This window comes from Rhinopithecus roxellana, chromosome 5 (genome assembly GCF_007565055.1).
Source record: "Rhinopithecus roxellana isolate Shanxi Qingling chromosome 5, ASM756505v1, whole genome shotgun sequence".
Classification (NCBI taxonomy): Eukaryota; Metazoa; Chordata; class Mammalia; order Primates; family Cercopithecidae; genus Rhinopithecus; species Rhinopithecus roxellana.
Genome location: NC_044553.1, coordinates 92,632,562 through 92,647,561, shown reverse-complemented (window position 1 = coordinate 92,647,561; position 15,000 = coordinate 92,632,562). Strand labels below are relative to the sequence as shown.

The 15,000-nt window shown below is 43.7% G+C and overlaps 1 protein-coding gene across 1 annotated transcript; it reads left to right on the top strand.

Annotated features, from left to right (window-relative positions):
* The first annotated feature begins 11,796 nt into the window (after positions 1-11,796).
* Positions 11,797-14,642, top strand: SIX6 (SIX homeobox 6). The gene is made up of 2 exons (XM_010363119.2): positions 11,797-12,809; positions 13,916-14,642. The coding sequence occupies exons 1-2, from the start codon at positions 12,238-12,240 to the stop codon at positions 14,082-14,084; spliced, it is 741 nt and encodes a 246-aa protein (XP_010361421.1). The 5' UTR covers positions 11,797-12,237; the 3' UTR covers positions 14,085-14,642.
* Positions 14,643-15,000: the final 358 nt, after the last annotated feature.

The window sequence follows — 15,000 nt, the reverse complement described above, 5'->3', positions numbered from 1 at the left end:
TCATAATGGCTGTTATCCCAATTCAATTCATAAGCACTTCTGAGAGAATAAAGTCTAAGAACTGTCCTTATAAGGAAAACAGTCACAGATGAGGAAAAATCTGCTACCTCTAGACTTTCAGTTCGGCAAGTCAAAAAATTCTCTTTGGGCAGGACAAGTGGCTCACACCTGTAATCCTAGTACTTTGGGAGGCCGAGGCAGGCCAATCACTGGAGGTAGGAGGTCAAAACCAGCCTAGCCAACATGGTGAAACCCCATCTCTACTAAAAATATATATATATTTTTTTGAGACGGAGTCTCGCTCTGTCGCCCGCGCTGGAGTGCAGTGGCCGGATCTCAGCTCACTGCAAGCTCCGCCTGCCGGGTTTACGCCATTCTCCCGCCTCAGCCTCCGGAGTAGCTGGGACTACAGGCGCCCGCCGCCTCGCCCGGCTAGTTTTCTGTATTTTTTAGTAGAGACGGGGTTTCACCGTGTTAGCCAGGATGGTCTCGATCTCCTGACCTCGTGATCCGCCCGTCTTGGCCTCCCAAAGTGCTGGGATTACCGGCTTGAGCCACCGCGCCCGGCCTAAAAATATTTTTTTAAAAATTAGCCAGGCATGGTGGCGGGCGCCTGTAATCCCAGCTACTTGGGAGGCTGAGGCAGGAGAATCGCTTGAACCTAAGAGGCAGAGGTTGTGTTGCAGTGTCACGTTCACACCACTGCACTCCAGCCTGGGCAACAAAAGTGAATCTCAAAAAAAAAAAAAAAAAAAAAAAAAAAAAAAAAGAAAAGAAAAGAAAAAGAAAGAAAAAAGAAAAAATTCCTTTCGGACTTACGGTAGTCTAAGTTGGGTTTCTATCGCCCACACCTATAGTGTCCTGATAAATGCAAAGAAGTAGAGATAATGAAATTTTGTGTCACTGTACATGCCACTTGAAAACTTACTTGTACCACATTTCTAAGTATCAAAGTCAATTAAATTTTTTGTTTAGTTTCCATGAATTTATTATAATGAAGCATGTTTTAGTATTTTTCATATTTCATTTATAATTTCTTATACAGATTTTGTTTTCCCTGGAGTTTCTAATTGCACTTCTATATTTCTATACACAAAATAATCCTACATATTCTTTACTATATCATTAAAACTCTTTGGCTCCTTACTAATTGTTGAATGAGCTAACATAATTTCCAAACTCTAATTAAGCACAAACATTTCTCATTGAGAGGTCTATACCTTTCCAGGCTAATCACTCAATTTCATTAAAGACTATTTCTCAGGCTTCAGCCTGGGTGTATTCATAGGATTAGGGAGATATAGGAAAGGCCAGTTATCACAGCCCTGCTCCAAATAATTTTTCAAACTCTAACCTCATTTTCTGCTCCCCTTCCCCTCCAATTATCTATATTTACAACTCAAGGAATTCAATGGAAAAGCTTTTTCATTTATTTTAAACAATACTAAATGTTAATTATTGTACTACTCTGTAATACAATGATGTCTTTGTAATCTATGGACTGCTATAGGACTTAAGGCCTTTACAATAATAACCTCAGTCCATGGTGCATTTTCAAATCTCATGTCTGCTTTTCCTACATGAAGAAACTATAAACTTTTACTGAAGGACATTTTTAAAAACATTAGAATAAATGACAGTCATTTCATGTATTTGAACTGGAACATTCAACATTGCAAAGATGTAATTTATCACAAATTAGTCTGTTGATGTAATACAATTCCATGAAAACCCCCACTGGACTTTGAGGTAGTGGAAAAAACATTGACAAATTGATCTTAAGGTTCATCTGGAAGAAAATATTCACAGAACAGCCAAAGAATCTTCTTAAAAATATTACTGAAGGTCCAGGCACAGTAGCTCACATCTGTAATCCTAGCACTTTGGGAGGCCGAGGCAGGCAGATCACCTGAGGTCAGGAGTTCGAGACCAGCCTGGTCAACATGGCGAAACCCCATCTCTACTAAAAATACAAAATATAGCTGAGCATGGTGGTGGGCGCCTGTAATCCCAGCTACTCGGGAAGCTGAGGCAGGAGAATCACTTGAACCCAAGAGGCAGAGGTTGCAGTGAGCTGAGATCACACCATTGTACTCCAGCCTGGTCAACAAGAGCAAAACTCCATCTCAAAAAAAAAAAAAAAAAAAAAATTACTGAAGAATCACTTGCCTTACCAGATATTAAAATGTACTTCAACTGCAGTCGTGAAACAATAGGAATAAATACACATATCAATGAAACAGAATAGAAGATCCAGAAGAATTTCTATGTATATAAATTTAGTATGCGATACAGGTGGCATTTCAAATCTGTGGAAAAAGAATAGATCAATCAATAAATAATGGTGGTAGAATCAGAAAATGATTTGAAGAAGAAAAAAACACTGTTCAATTTCATATTTACATGAGACCACAAAATAAATCCAGAAGTATTAAGCAGTTTTAAAATGTTTTTAATCTAAGAATAGTAGGAGAAGGAAATACAGACTATTTTTATAACTGGCAAGGTTGGCAATATTAAGTATGGCCCCCAAGGCAGAACTGGATTTGATAGATTCGACTATGTAAAAACTATAGGTGATTGCCTGTAGGGCAATCAATACCATAAAGTTAAAAGGCAAGTGAAAAACTGTGAAAAAATATTTGCAATACACGACAAGAAAAAATACATATCCTTAATATTTGAAGTGATCTTACATATGATTTTGAAAGAACAAACATCCCAAACAAGGGATATAATTGGAAAATTCTCCAAAGAATAAATATAAATGACCCATAAATATATGAACATGTATAACCTCATTAATAATCAAATAAATGCCCATTTTAAAAAATGAGAAACCATTTTTCATCTATCAAGTTGGCAGAGATTTATAAGAAGATTAATGACCGGAGGGAATAGCACTCTTTTTTTTTTTTTTTTTTTTTTGAGATGGAGTTTCGGTCTTGTTGCCCAGGCTGGAGTGCAATGGCATGATCTCGGCTCACTACAACTCTGCCTCTTGGGTTCAAGTGATTCTCCTGCCTCATTCACCCAAGTAGCTGGGTTACAGGCATGTGCCACGACACCTGGATAATTTTGTATTTTTAGTAGAGATGGGGGTTTTACCATGTCGGTCAGGCTGGTCTCGAACTCCTGACCTCAGGTGATCCACTCACCTCAGCCTCCCAAAGTGCTGGGATTACAGGTGTCAGCCACCACGCCTGGCTGGGAATGACACTCTTATACAGAGTGGGTAGAAGTAAAAATTGGTAAAAAGTCTTTTTGGATGGCAATTTGGAAGTATATATCAATGTTTTCATGTGCATACCTTTTGACTCATCCATTTCACATCCAATAATGTGAAGGAAAAAACTGGACAATACATAAAGATGTTCATTGCTTCATTGTTACAATGGTGAAAAAATGGAACTTAAACATCAATAGGGACTGGTTAAATAAGTTGTGGTATTTATGCTGTAGAACACAATGCAACCTTCAAAATGATAACATATTTATGGTCAAGAAAAATGTTCAGAAAATGTTATCAGGAAAAAGCTATAAAACAGTATGGATAATATGAAGTACTTCCATCAAAGGGGAAAAAATGTGTGTTTCTGTGCATAGAGATAAATGTCCATAAGGATATGCACCTAGCACTAATAGTAGTTATCTCTAACAATAGCACTACAAGAAACTCATTTTTTACTCTATATAACCATAGTGCTTGGATTTTTATTTCAATGACCATGTATTGCTTTTATAAGAAGGAAAACAAACAAAAAAAAGATATTTCCAGTAGGAAAAAAAACTAGCACTCCAGATGAGGACACTACATGAGAAAAGAGCACAAATAGCAACAAATGAAATACAGCAGAGGGAAGAATGGAGAGGAATGCGTGTGTGCATGTATGGGTGCTTGTGTGTGTGTAAGTGTGAGTGTGTGTAATAAGAATAGACTGTCTTGAGGCCAGGAGTCCGAGACTAGCCTAGGCAACATAGAGAGACCCTGTCTCAACACACACACAAAAAGTATTAATTAGCGAGATGTGATGCCATGCATCTGTAATCCTAGCTACTAAGAAGGCTGAGGTATGAGAATGGCTTGAGCCAGGAGTTTGAGGTTGCAGTGAGCTATGATTACACCACTGCACTCCATCCTGGGCAACAGAGCGAGATCCTGTCTCCAAAAAAAAAAAAAAAAAACAGCAATCACATGAATCCTTATAAAATGTGGGCAGAAAGAGTTTTCACATCTATACAACCACACACAGGAGAGAAAGTAATGCAAAGAAGGAGGCAGAGATTGGAGAGACGCAGCCACAAAACAAGAAATGCCAGCGGCCACCAGACGCTGGAAGGGGCATGAAGAGGCTCCTCTAGAGCCTCTGGAGAGGATATTGCCCTGTCAACACCTCGATTCAAACTTGTTGCCTCCAGAACTGTGAGAGAATAAATTTCTGTTTTAAGCCACTCAGTTTGTGGCAATTTTTTATGGCACCCACAGGAAACAAATACAGTGGGCATTTGGGGAATTTCATGTGAGCTATCTATTGACTTCTTTAGACTAATTTATTGCAACAGCAGTGGTCCACAGACTAGGAAAGTCTACTTCAAAATAACCTATTGCTTGGAAAGTTTCGAGAAACCTAAGGTGGGCACCAAAAGATTATGAGACCCAGGACAAGATGGAAAGTGAGACATCACTAAGACAATATGGCCTAATTGATATATTAAGTGAGTAGTTGCCCACAAGAGGGGAACTAACACTTATTAAGAATTTACTATATGTCAAGCACTGTGCAAAGAACAGTCATTCATAATCTCATTTAATCCCTACAACTATCCCATAGGATAAGAATTATGCTATCAGATAAGGAAATGGGGGCCCAAAATCATGTGGTTATTGCAATGATTTAAACCTAAAATATTGGAAGTCCTTGCTCTACTGCTTTATCTGCTTCTATAAAGTTTAGTTTGAGAAGCATCACTGCCCTAAAATACCATTATAGTGACACTATTTCCCTCTTCTATGAAAACCACTCTCCGCCTTCCCATCTACCTTCAGGAATTGAGTATTTCATCTTTGTCTATCTCACAGTTTTAACAAGGCTTAGTCTAGTGAGGAAGTCCTAAGCAATGGGAAATAGGAAGGAGTCATGGAGTCAGAAGAAACACAAAAGAGAAAAGGGAACATAAATATGAATTATTACAACACACAGAAATACAATCATTGGGAAATAATAAATCTTTCAGAGACAACAAAAAGGACAAAAAGGTAAAAAAAACAGAAAGGAGATGAGAGGGATAGAAAGAAAACAACTAAATGAAAGATAAAAACTAAATACTAAAATTCAAAAAAATCAGTTCAGCCCCCAATTTTAATTACTGTAAAGATACATAATCTTACATTAATTTCACCAAAACCAAGCCATAACAGAGAAAATAATAACAGATAAAACACTAAAACAGAAAAAAGATTAAAATTTCATAGTTTGAAAGATCTGAGAAAATCTGCTGTTAAAGGAAACATGCACTCATTTCTCTGTCCCTTAATTTTTTCTAAATCTACTCCCACTGTCTGCCCATATAATTCCCTGCCAGAGCTTTGCAGCTGGTCCCCACTGGGGCTTAAGCAGCCTCCTCTCTGTGTTTCCATTTAAAAATCTTTATTTCAATAGGTGGGCCTAGAGCATCTGCACTTCCAAAATTACCACACAACTGATCCAAAATGATTGAAACAAAATTGGTTTCAAAAATTGCCCTTAGGCTGAAAAGAAGATGAAGGCTAACATTTCAGACCTAAAGAAACATTTATCACAATTCTGTGGTCTGTAATAGACTTCTGTAGTTGTAATAGAAATGTTGACAGCTTGTTAATTATAGAAATGCTTGTGAGCATCACTGTTATTCTTTTGGAAGACTTGACAAAAGAGTTCAGAGGTTTTTTTACTTAAACCAAGCTTTACAACACCTCAAGTCCAATCTCTTTTCCTTACAGGCTGCAATCAGTTCCATTTTTCCTGCCAGTACACAGTGTGCTGACTCAGGGAAGGGTCTTCAGTACCACCACACTCTACCAGTTTCTACCCCCGCTCAAAAAACAACAAAAATCCCAGAGACACATTTTTGATTCAAGGGTTTTTAGGGCTTGCAAGGGTTATAGCACCTGACAAGACCCAGAAGTTGAAGTCTCTCTGAGGTCCTTGAACTATGGTGCACCAAACTCTGAAAGTCACAACAGCATGAAATGGTACTGGACCTTACACACAGCAGGCATTAATAACTATTTGTGTGTGATACAGAACTGCCCTCAAACTCAATTGGAATTAAATTATTTTCCTTGGGCAAGAAAAGTAAGGTATATAATGGATAGAAGTTTGAGCCTATGTTTTAAACCTATCTCTGCCATTAACTAGCTGTGCAATACAGGTAATCATTGAACCTCTGTAGTCCTCATAGTTTATTCATTTATAAAATAGAGATACACTAACAAAAACTTTCAACCACTGTTCTCTGTCCCACTAATTATTCAAAGAACATAGATCCTAACAAGATAGAAACAACTTCACCGTTCCCACAGATGTTTACAAGCTTTATAAGTATTTGGTTATCCTAAGTATCATTTAAAATAAATTTTAAGAAAAAACAAAATTACAGTAAGCTCTTAGGAACAGATTTTATTAGTATGGCCTAGACCCAAGATGAAATTGAAAGTGCCCTGAGTCCTTTGCAAATGCTTCAACTCCACAATAAACCAAACTTTAGCAGGTTTTGTATGTCTGTGCCTTGTTGATTATTTGGGGCAAGATCCTTGGGGTCAAGGTTTCTTAACAGCAGTGTTATTGACTTTGTTATTGTAGGGTCTGGGGGGCCACTGTTCTGTTCATCGTAAGATGTTTAGCAGCATCTCCGGCCTGCACCCACTAGATGCCAATTGAGACTACCAAAACTGTCTCCAGATATTGACAAATGTCCCCTGGAAGTGGGGAAGCAGGGGGAAACAAAATTTCCCTCAGTTGAGAATTGCTGCTTTGAAGGGTAAGATGTCATGTGTGTGTATTTTTTTATAATGCAATATTTAATAAGCACTTTTTGTGAACTAGCTGGATCAACTCAGAGAATTTAAGGTATTTGTTGAAGGCTGATGCCTCTATTTAACTTTAGAGTACTCAGAAGGAAATTATGATTTACTATGCATATAATACAAACGGTTGATACAATGTATGACACATACAGTTTAATGTGAATAATATTTGGTGCATCCCAGAGGACATTAAACAAACTTACATTCTTTCACATCATTGAATTTTAAGGTTTCCATGTGTATTTTAGAAGGATATTTCGATCTTAGATTCGAAAATTGTCAAAAATAACCTGCTGCTGGGAAAAAGTAATGTCCCAATAGAGAACCATGAACTAATCATTCTTTTACTTATTCAACAAATGTTTCATTACTAATAATAAAAAGTGTTTTTAAGTGACAAGCTGGCTACATTTTTTAGCACTAATCCTTCAGGCAAGAACCCACTGATATGTAGCTCTAAGCAAGTAATGCAGTAATGTGGTTAACCCTGTAAACATTTAGGCTTGTCCTAAAGAAGTAGACTACAGAAAAATGAATTTAAGACCACAGTTTATATTACAAGGAGTATAATTTGTAATATGCTCTTTGACTTAGATACAAATTTTTATCCAAGTGCCTAGAATCAACCACAAGCTAGAAGTCAAAACACAGTTGAACTGGCAGCCTAACATTTTTTAAGAAAACATTACCACTAATTAATCATCACTGTGAAGTAGCGCATTGTCCCACATTTAAACTTATACAAATTTCCTCCAATTAACAATATAAACAATTTTGTACCACTTGAAAATGTCATTTAAAAATAGCTGATGAAGAATAATAACAAAATATACTAATCTCTTAAAATGAGGTCAATATTTTAATTGTAATACTTTTTTGCCAGTTACTTTAACAACACTAGGAAACCTACAAACATTGCTCAAATGGTGTTTGTCTCAGAAATATACAATTAAAGCACCTTCTCTGTTCTTTGTTACAAGGTGCACAATGGCAGGGGAGGAATGCGTGAAATACAGCAATCTACCTTGGCAGTTTATTAGGATAGTTAGTAGTACTTTAAAAATAGAATATTGAATTCATTCCAAAATCTGAAGGTCTGTACTATCAAATACATGAACAAACACACACCTATATTTATGCATACGATATACCTGAAAATCAGAATGCCAAATAAATAAGTGTTTGAAAGTGTAAATTTTTAATACTGTAATTTCAAAGTCTGAAAAATGCCTTTTAAAACTTTCTAGGTTATTTTTACACTTTTTAAAAAGTAGAGTTATAAAAATTAAAAGCCAGTTGTCACTACCAACACTCGGCTTTGAGACACAGGAAAGGGAAACCAAGATCTCTTCCAAAGTCCAAATCACACAAAAGACTGGGGACTTCATTGTCTTCCAGTCTGTGACTCTCAGATGCAGCACAAATGTCTTTATCAAGGAATTCAGAAGGACTCAATTACTGCATTCTTAAAATATCTCATTATGTGAAATTGCGTGAGAAAAAAAAAACACATCATTTAAAAAAAAATTTGACTTAGGAAAAGTCAAAGAAAAGATAAGATTGGAACCCAGAGGTAAGAAAGTGTTGACTTCTAAGCACTGCTCTCCTCTGGCAAATGTGAGCTACTGGTCGGCAGGGTGAAACCAGAATTCCACCTGTCCTCTACTCTAGAGAGGAAAATCAGTAGGGGCAGAGCGAGGAGTGAGATGCCCATATGTGCAGAAGTCCCACGCTGAACTCCGGATATTTCTGGCATGAGCCTCAGAATTCCCTAGGGCACATTGCCTAAATCCAGCACGAAACAGTTAGCTACAGAACCTGCCCTCGGACATCATCTTCTACATGCTTTTTTCTCCATATTTGCCCCACAAAATACAACTCTAGAGAAAGCTGAGTAGACGTCTATGGATTCCCGGCAAGACTCGAGAGTTTGTCCAAGACCTCATGTCTCAATCTACTAGCTGCAAACCAGCGGTAGAAAGTTGCAAAACCACCCAGACAGGCCCAAGGCCAAGTGCTGCCACTGTACTTTCTTGATTCCCTGGTCAAATGCAAACGAAAAATGAAATGTGGGATAAGAAGTGAGGGGTTGCCTGGAGGGTTGGCACAAAACCTCAAAACTGGTAAAAGAAAAAAAAAAATTACACCCTTCCGTAAAATTAAGAAAAGCCAGCCCGAAGATACAGCTTTCGTCTGGCAAACCTAGAAGTACACCTTAAGGGTGGGGTGAAGGTCACCGCCTTCCCCAAAACAGCGTTATTTCTAAGGAATCCCGTGAAGCTTCCCTCTTTCCCAGGGGGCTCAGCTCACATACTTCTTCCTGTTCGTCCCTTCCCCTTGTGAAGCCGGGGAACAAGTAAGTGATTCCAAAGTGCCCTGGCGCAGTCTATTTCCTTTGGGTTAATAAAATTAAATCAAGTCCCTTGCGATGGCGAAGATGGATCTCCTGATAGTAGACCCCGACCTCCAGGCGCTTCTCAGTCCCTTCCTGCCGAGCGACCAGACAGTGCTCGGGCTCTGCCACACGCAGCCCGCACCTTTCTGGCGGCTCCCGCGCGGCCAACTCAGACTCTCAGTTCCAGTTGCCCGCGAGCCTCAGAAGCCAAAGCGCCCTCATCTAATTATCTGCAGAACTATTATCCAAGAAATGGGCCATAGGATAAATATTCCCATTTCCTGGATGGGGCCCCTAGACTGTCGACTTGCTCACAAAGATTAAGGGTAAGAAACCAGCTCTCCCCGAATGTGCCGCTTCCAAACTGTCCAGCAAAAGGGCGAGGGGGACGTGTGGTCTCCTGGGGCATGGACAATCTCTCCCACCTCAGCAGCTAGGCGCTGGGATCCAGGTCGGCTCTCGGCTCGGCTCGCAGGCTGTAAGGTCTCCGAGGACCCCACCGCCTCTTCTGCATGCTAAGGGTGCGCGCCAAACAATTTCGCGAGCAATAGCCGGCAGAGGAAGCATCCCGAGAGGGAAAATAAACCTCTGCAAACTGGAGCAAGGGGGTGCTTTCCTTCCCTGGTCAGAAGCTCCGGGATCGCAGCCCTGCCGGGTCCGGCTTCATCCCTGCCCGGCCCCCTCCCAGGCCCTCATTTTCTGCACCGCGGATTCTCCTCCGCCTGCATGTTCGGGGCCCTTGTATGCGATGTTTCTTTCTAAAAGTTGTCCTTCCGGCTGATTCGGAAGTCGCTCCGAGGGAAAGAAGGTTTATGCTTTGTCATTATCTTCATCGCCCTCTTTATTTTGCCCCTGCCCTGTCGTATTTCAAGAAAATGAACTCTTAGAAAAGAAAGCCTCTCCGTTGAGGCGGTTGGCAATCTCACAGAAATGATGTAAATGGTTTCAGGGCTTTTTTCTTCCCCTCTGCTATTTTTTAAGAGTGAACTGTGAAGATCTGTGAAAATAATATCAGGGTTTTCCGTCAGAACGAGCTTTGCCCTGCACTCAGGCGTGGCGTGATCTGACCCGACACCTCCAACCATCTGTGCTATCTATCTGCCTTCTGATTTACCAGATCTGTACAAGCCGCATACAAATTGTGCTTGATACTAAAGAAAAGACAGTCGGGCCCAGTCCAGTTCGGCGGTGAACATTCTCATCTCATTTCTGTCTAGGGATGGACCTCCCCAAAACGATTTTCCTGGCGTTTTTGTTATACAGCCCCCTACCAGTTATTTTCTTCAGACTAAACAAACCCCTACCACAGGCCCGGATGAGATCATGGTTTCTTTGACCCAGGCCTCAGAAAATGGTACGATGTGGACTGCCAATTGGGAATCAATAAAAGTTGCCAATTCACTCTACTGGCCCATAGTCAGAAACACCAAGTCGCTCCTTCCTCACTACAGGAGGGGTCAGTGCTCAGCGGCTTAAGAAGCGCTTTCTAGGCCCCCGCATTGTCTTGGATGCCTTTCTGTATTGTATTTTTACTGAATTGCTTTTGGGCTAAAATGCCAAGGTTAGAGTTGTTATCCCCAGCTCAAGAGGTATATGTTCTAACACAAGGTAGGGGCAAAATTAGCCTGCAAGGAAAGGAGTTAAGTCGATATTTTTTAACAGATAGCGGAAATAAGCTTTTAAGTTGCTGTCCTGACCTACCAATGACTTCTTGGCTCTAGATGTGGCTATACTGCACATTAGTTCAAGCCCATTAAACTGGGGGAGGGGGAGAAAGTTTATTTCTCCTCTTTATTTGGAGGTACCTAGAGCCCACCCTTCTTTTCTTAAAGTGTCCGACTTCGTGGTCTGCATCTGCGTTATCAGACGTGAACATGTCCTTGTTCACATTTAAAATTTTAGTGGGCTTTGAAGGGAATAAGGCTAGAGTTCAAACTGACCTCTTCTACAGATCCCTGGTCCTGTTCCTGCTGCTCCAGATTTGCTTCCCACTCAGCTGCTTTGGCAACTGGAAAGGGGAAGAGGGAGGCATGTAGAGATGGGTACTTGGGAAAAAATGAGAAGATCGCTTCCCCCCACCCGCTTCCTGCTCCCACCGCAAGGTTTGCTGTTTCGCTACAACTAAACTTGCGAATTCTCGGAGCATTTCAGTTTGGCTCAGTCCTCTTTGTCCTCTGGAGACCTCTCAACCGAGACAACGCATCGCCCCAAAGTGAATTCCTGTAGCATCACTGCTTCTTTGGTGGGAAAGGGGAGGGAGGGGTAGAGTGGGGTGGGGGAGGGAAGAAGAGTGAACGCTGCCGCACTCGCCTCTCTTTTTCTCCCAGACACTCTCGCATGTCTTTTCAACCTCCAGGTTCTGCAAAATACTGAGGAAAAGTCCGGGGACTAACGGCGGGCGCTGTCGAGCACGGGGAGGTGCTGAAACAGTCCTGGCTTGCTGGTCCAAGCTTTGATTGGCAGAGCCAGCCGGTGACTGACAAGGGGTCTCCATGGCGCCCGCGCCGCCAATCCGCCCACCCCAGTAGCTGAGCCAGCTCTCCTGGCGGCGTGCTTGGGCCGAGCCAAGCCCGAACCCCAAGCCGCGGAGCCAGCACCTCCTCCAGTCTGGTCCGCCCGCTTCCGGCCGTTGCGCCACCGCCGCCACCAGTCGTGTGTCCCCGCTGCCCCAATCCGCCTCATCGACAAGAGCCTGGCGCACTCAGCTAGGCCCGCGGGCATCTGCTGCGTGTCCCGCTCCGGGCTCAGTGCCCTGGCCGCTGCCGGCGCTGCCTCGATGTTCCAGCTGCCCATCTTGAATTTCAGCCCCCAGCAAGTGGCCGGGGTATGCGAGACCCTGGAAGAGAGCGGCGATGTGGAGCGCCTGGGTCGCTTCCTCTGGTCGCTGCCCGTGGCCCCTGCGGCCTGCGAGGCCCTCAACAAGAATGAGTCGGTGCTGCGCGCAAGAGCCATCGTGGCCTTTCACGGTGGCAACTACCGAGAGCTCTACCATATCCTGGAAAACCACAAGTTCACCAAGGAGTCGCACGCCAAGCTGCAGGCGCTGTGGCTTGAAGCACACTACCAGGAGGCTGAGAAGCTGCGTGGAAGGCCCCTGGGGCCGGTGGACAAGTACCGAGTAAGGAAGAAGTTCCCGCTGCCGCGCACCATTTGGGACGGCGAACAGAAGACACACTGCTTCAAGGAGCGCACGCGGCACCTGCTACGCGAGTGGTACCTGCAGGATCCATACCCTAACCCCAGCAAAAAGCGTGAGCTCGCCCAGGCAACCGGACTGACTCCCACGCAGGTGGGCAACTGGTTCAAAAACCGCCGACAAAGGGACCGAGCGGCTGCAGCCAAGAACAGGTCGGTACCTAGAGGCCTCCGCGATTTGCGCGCACCGGGGAGGAGGCGGGTGGAGGCACCTCTGGCGCCCTTACCCAGTCCCTGGCGACTCCAATTCAGCAGGAGTTGGGAGCGCGGTCTGTCTCGGGTTAAGAGACTACTTGCGTTCTGGGTTCCTGGAGTTCCCTTCCCAGGTCTGCTTCCCCACCCACTGGTTCTCCACGCCTCCGGGCAGCTGCAGCAGCTGGTCCCGGTCACCAAACCAAGGCTTCACTGGGACAGAGAGGGGAAGAGAAATAAAAATTAAAATCCTACAAGTAGGGACCCCAAGACCCAAAGCTAATTCTTGTCACCCTGGCCACAGGCTCCTACTATCAATGGAAGCCTGGCTTATTAGCAGTGTGTCGGTTTCATGTTAATTATCATTTTCAAAGCCCAGGTGTATCCCTCCGTAATGCTTTGAAAACAGTTTTCAATGGACTTTTGAGAAATGGGAAGTCGAGTTTTCCTCTTCCCATGCGCTGCCTGCCACCCTTGTCTCAAAACAGCAAACTAGTCGGTGGGCCGAGGCTTTTCATTTCCCGGAGTGTGGATCTCGATGAGCCAAACATTTTGCGGAAGAGCCCAGCCTCATCCCCCAGGCCCAAATGCTTCTTACAATCCTTTTTGCCTTTAGGTCGGGCCGACCCGATCCAACGCGATCGTGGGAGCACAGACTCAGGCGTACGCCCCAGGCAGACGCACCACTAGAAATGGAATCCCATGTCCCCGGGACCGATTTGTCCTTGTCACCCACGCTTCGTTTATTTCCTGACAGTCCTGTTTATCTCCCAAAGGTGGACAACAAACGGGGAGGACCCTGCAAGCCCAGTATACCAAAGACCTGGGAGCTGGGGCGCTGAGAAAGGGCGTGAATGATGGTAGGGCACAACAGTAGGGGCCCGCGGAGGGGCGGCCGCGGACTCCTGCCCGACCTCTGTCGCCTTGACGGGAAATCCTCGCCTTCACTGCTGGGGTCTACGGAAGAGCCTCTGGCCGCCGGGCTGGAGGGACGAAGGAGGTGGTGGGGGCGGGCGACGGGCGGCTGTGTTACGAGCTGTGACCCGTGTTCCCTTTCTTCCCCGTAGACTCCAGCAGCAGGTCCTGTCACAGGGTTCCGGGCGGGCACTACGGGCGGAGGGCGACGGCACGCCAGAGGTGCTTGGCGTCGCCGCCAGCCCGGCCGCCAGTCTATCCAGCAAGGCGGCCACTTCAGCCATCTCCATCACGTCCAGCGACAGCGATTGCGACATCTGAGTTGCCCATCCAGGATGCTAAGAAGCAGATTCCAGTGTAAAAACGAGAAAAACAAAATGAAAGAGGGAAAGAAGATGAGAGACCTGAAAATCCAGCGCCAGAGAAGCCAGGTGACCAGAGACCCGCGCGCTCGGGTTGCCGTTTCCCGCCCCACACCGCGGCCGGCCTGGCTCCACTGGCGCCCTTTGGCCGCGACCACAGGAACCCGCGGTGAGGCCTGACCCAGCACCACGTTCTTCTCGCTTTGCTTTTTCCTAAGGATTTTGCTGCAAAGTCGCCTTCGGAACCGAACTGCAAGCTGAGCGCCTGCCCAGATTCTCCCATGGGTATTTCACGTCGAAAGGACGCTGTTATATATGTATAACTTTTGCTTTAAAGTTTTTTTTTTTAACAAAACATATATATGCTGTTTATTTACTTATTTAAGAGACCGCCATGGTAGGTTTCTCTGTAGCTTGGGGAACTTGCTGTTTCTAAACATGCAGGCTGGTGCTGATGGGTTCTGTGTGGAGAAGCCAAACAATAAAACAACCTAGTGGGCAACCTTCTTAATTAAGGGAGCTGCTCTCAGATTCCTTTTATTATTATTATTATTATTATTATTATTATTATTATTATTATTATAAAGATCATTCCCCTCACCAGGCATGCAGGGACCCTTGAGCAAATGGTCTCCGGAAGGTCTTATCTATATATCTTTTGCCTTCTTTGGTGCTTCCTGGTGTATGTTTCAAACAACCTATGGTAGGTCCATAACCACCTTGCACGTCAAATTACATGTATGTGTATATATGTATGCACCTATACAAACACATATGTATGTATGCATACACATGATATATTTAAGGCTAAAAATTGGCAACATGTGAGCGTCCTCTCTAAGGCAAGTCCCCGCATCCCCAGCACAGGTAATTAT

What these genes read in the sequence shown, in the direction of transcription:
- SIX6 (XM_010363119.2), top strand. Translation starts at nt 12,238, where the DNA reads ATGTTCCAGCTGCCCATCTTGAATTTCAGCCCCCAGCAAGTGGCCGGG. An exon ending in GCGGCTGCAGCCAAGAACAG is followed by an intron (nt 12,810 to 13,915) that starts GTCGGTACCTAG and finishes TCTTCCCCGTAG; the next exon opens with ACTCCAGCAGCAGGTCCTGT.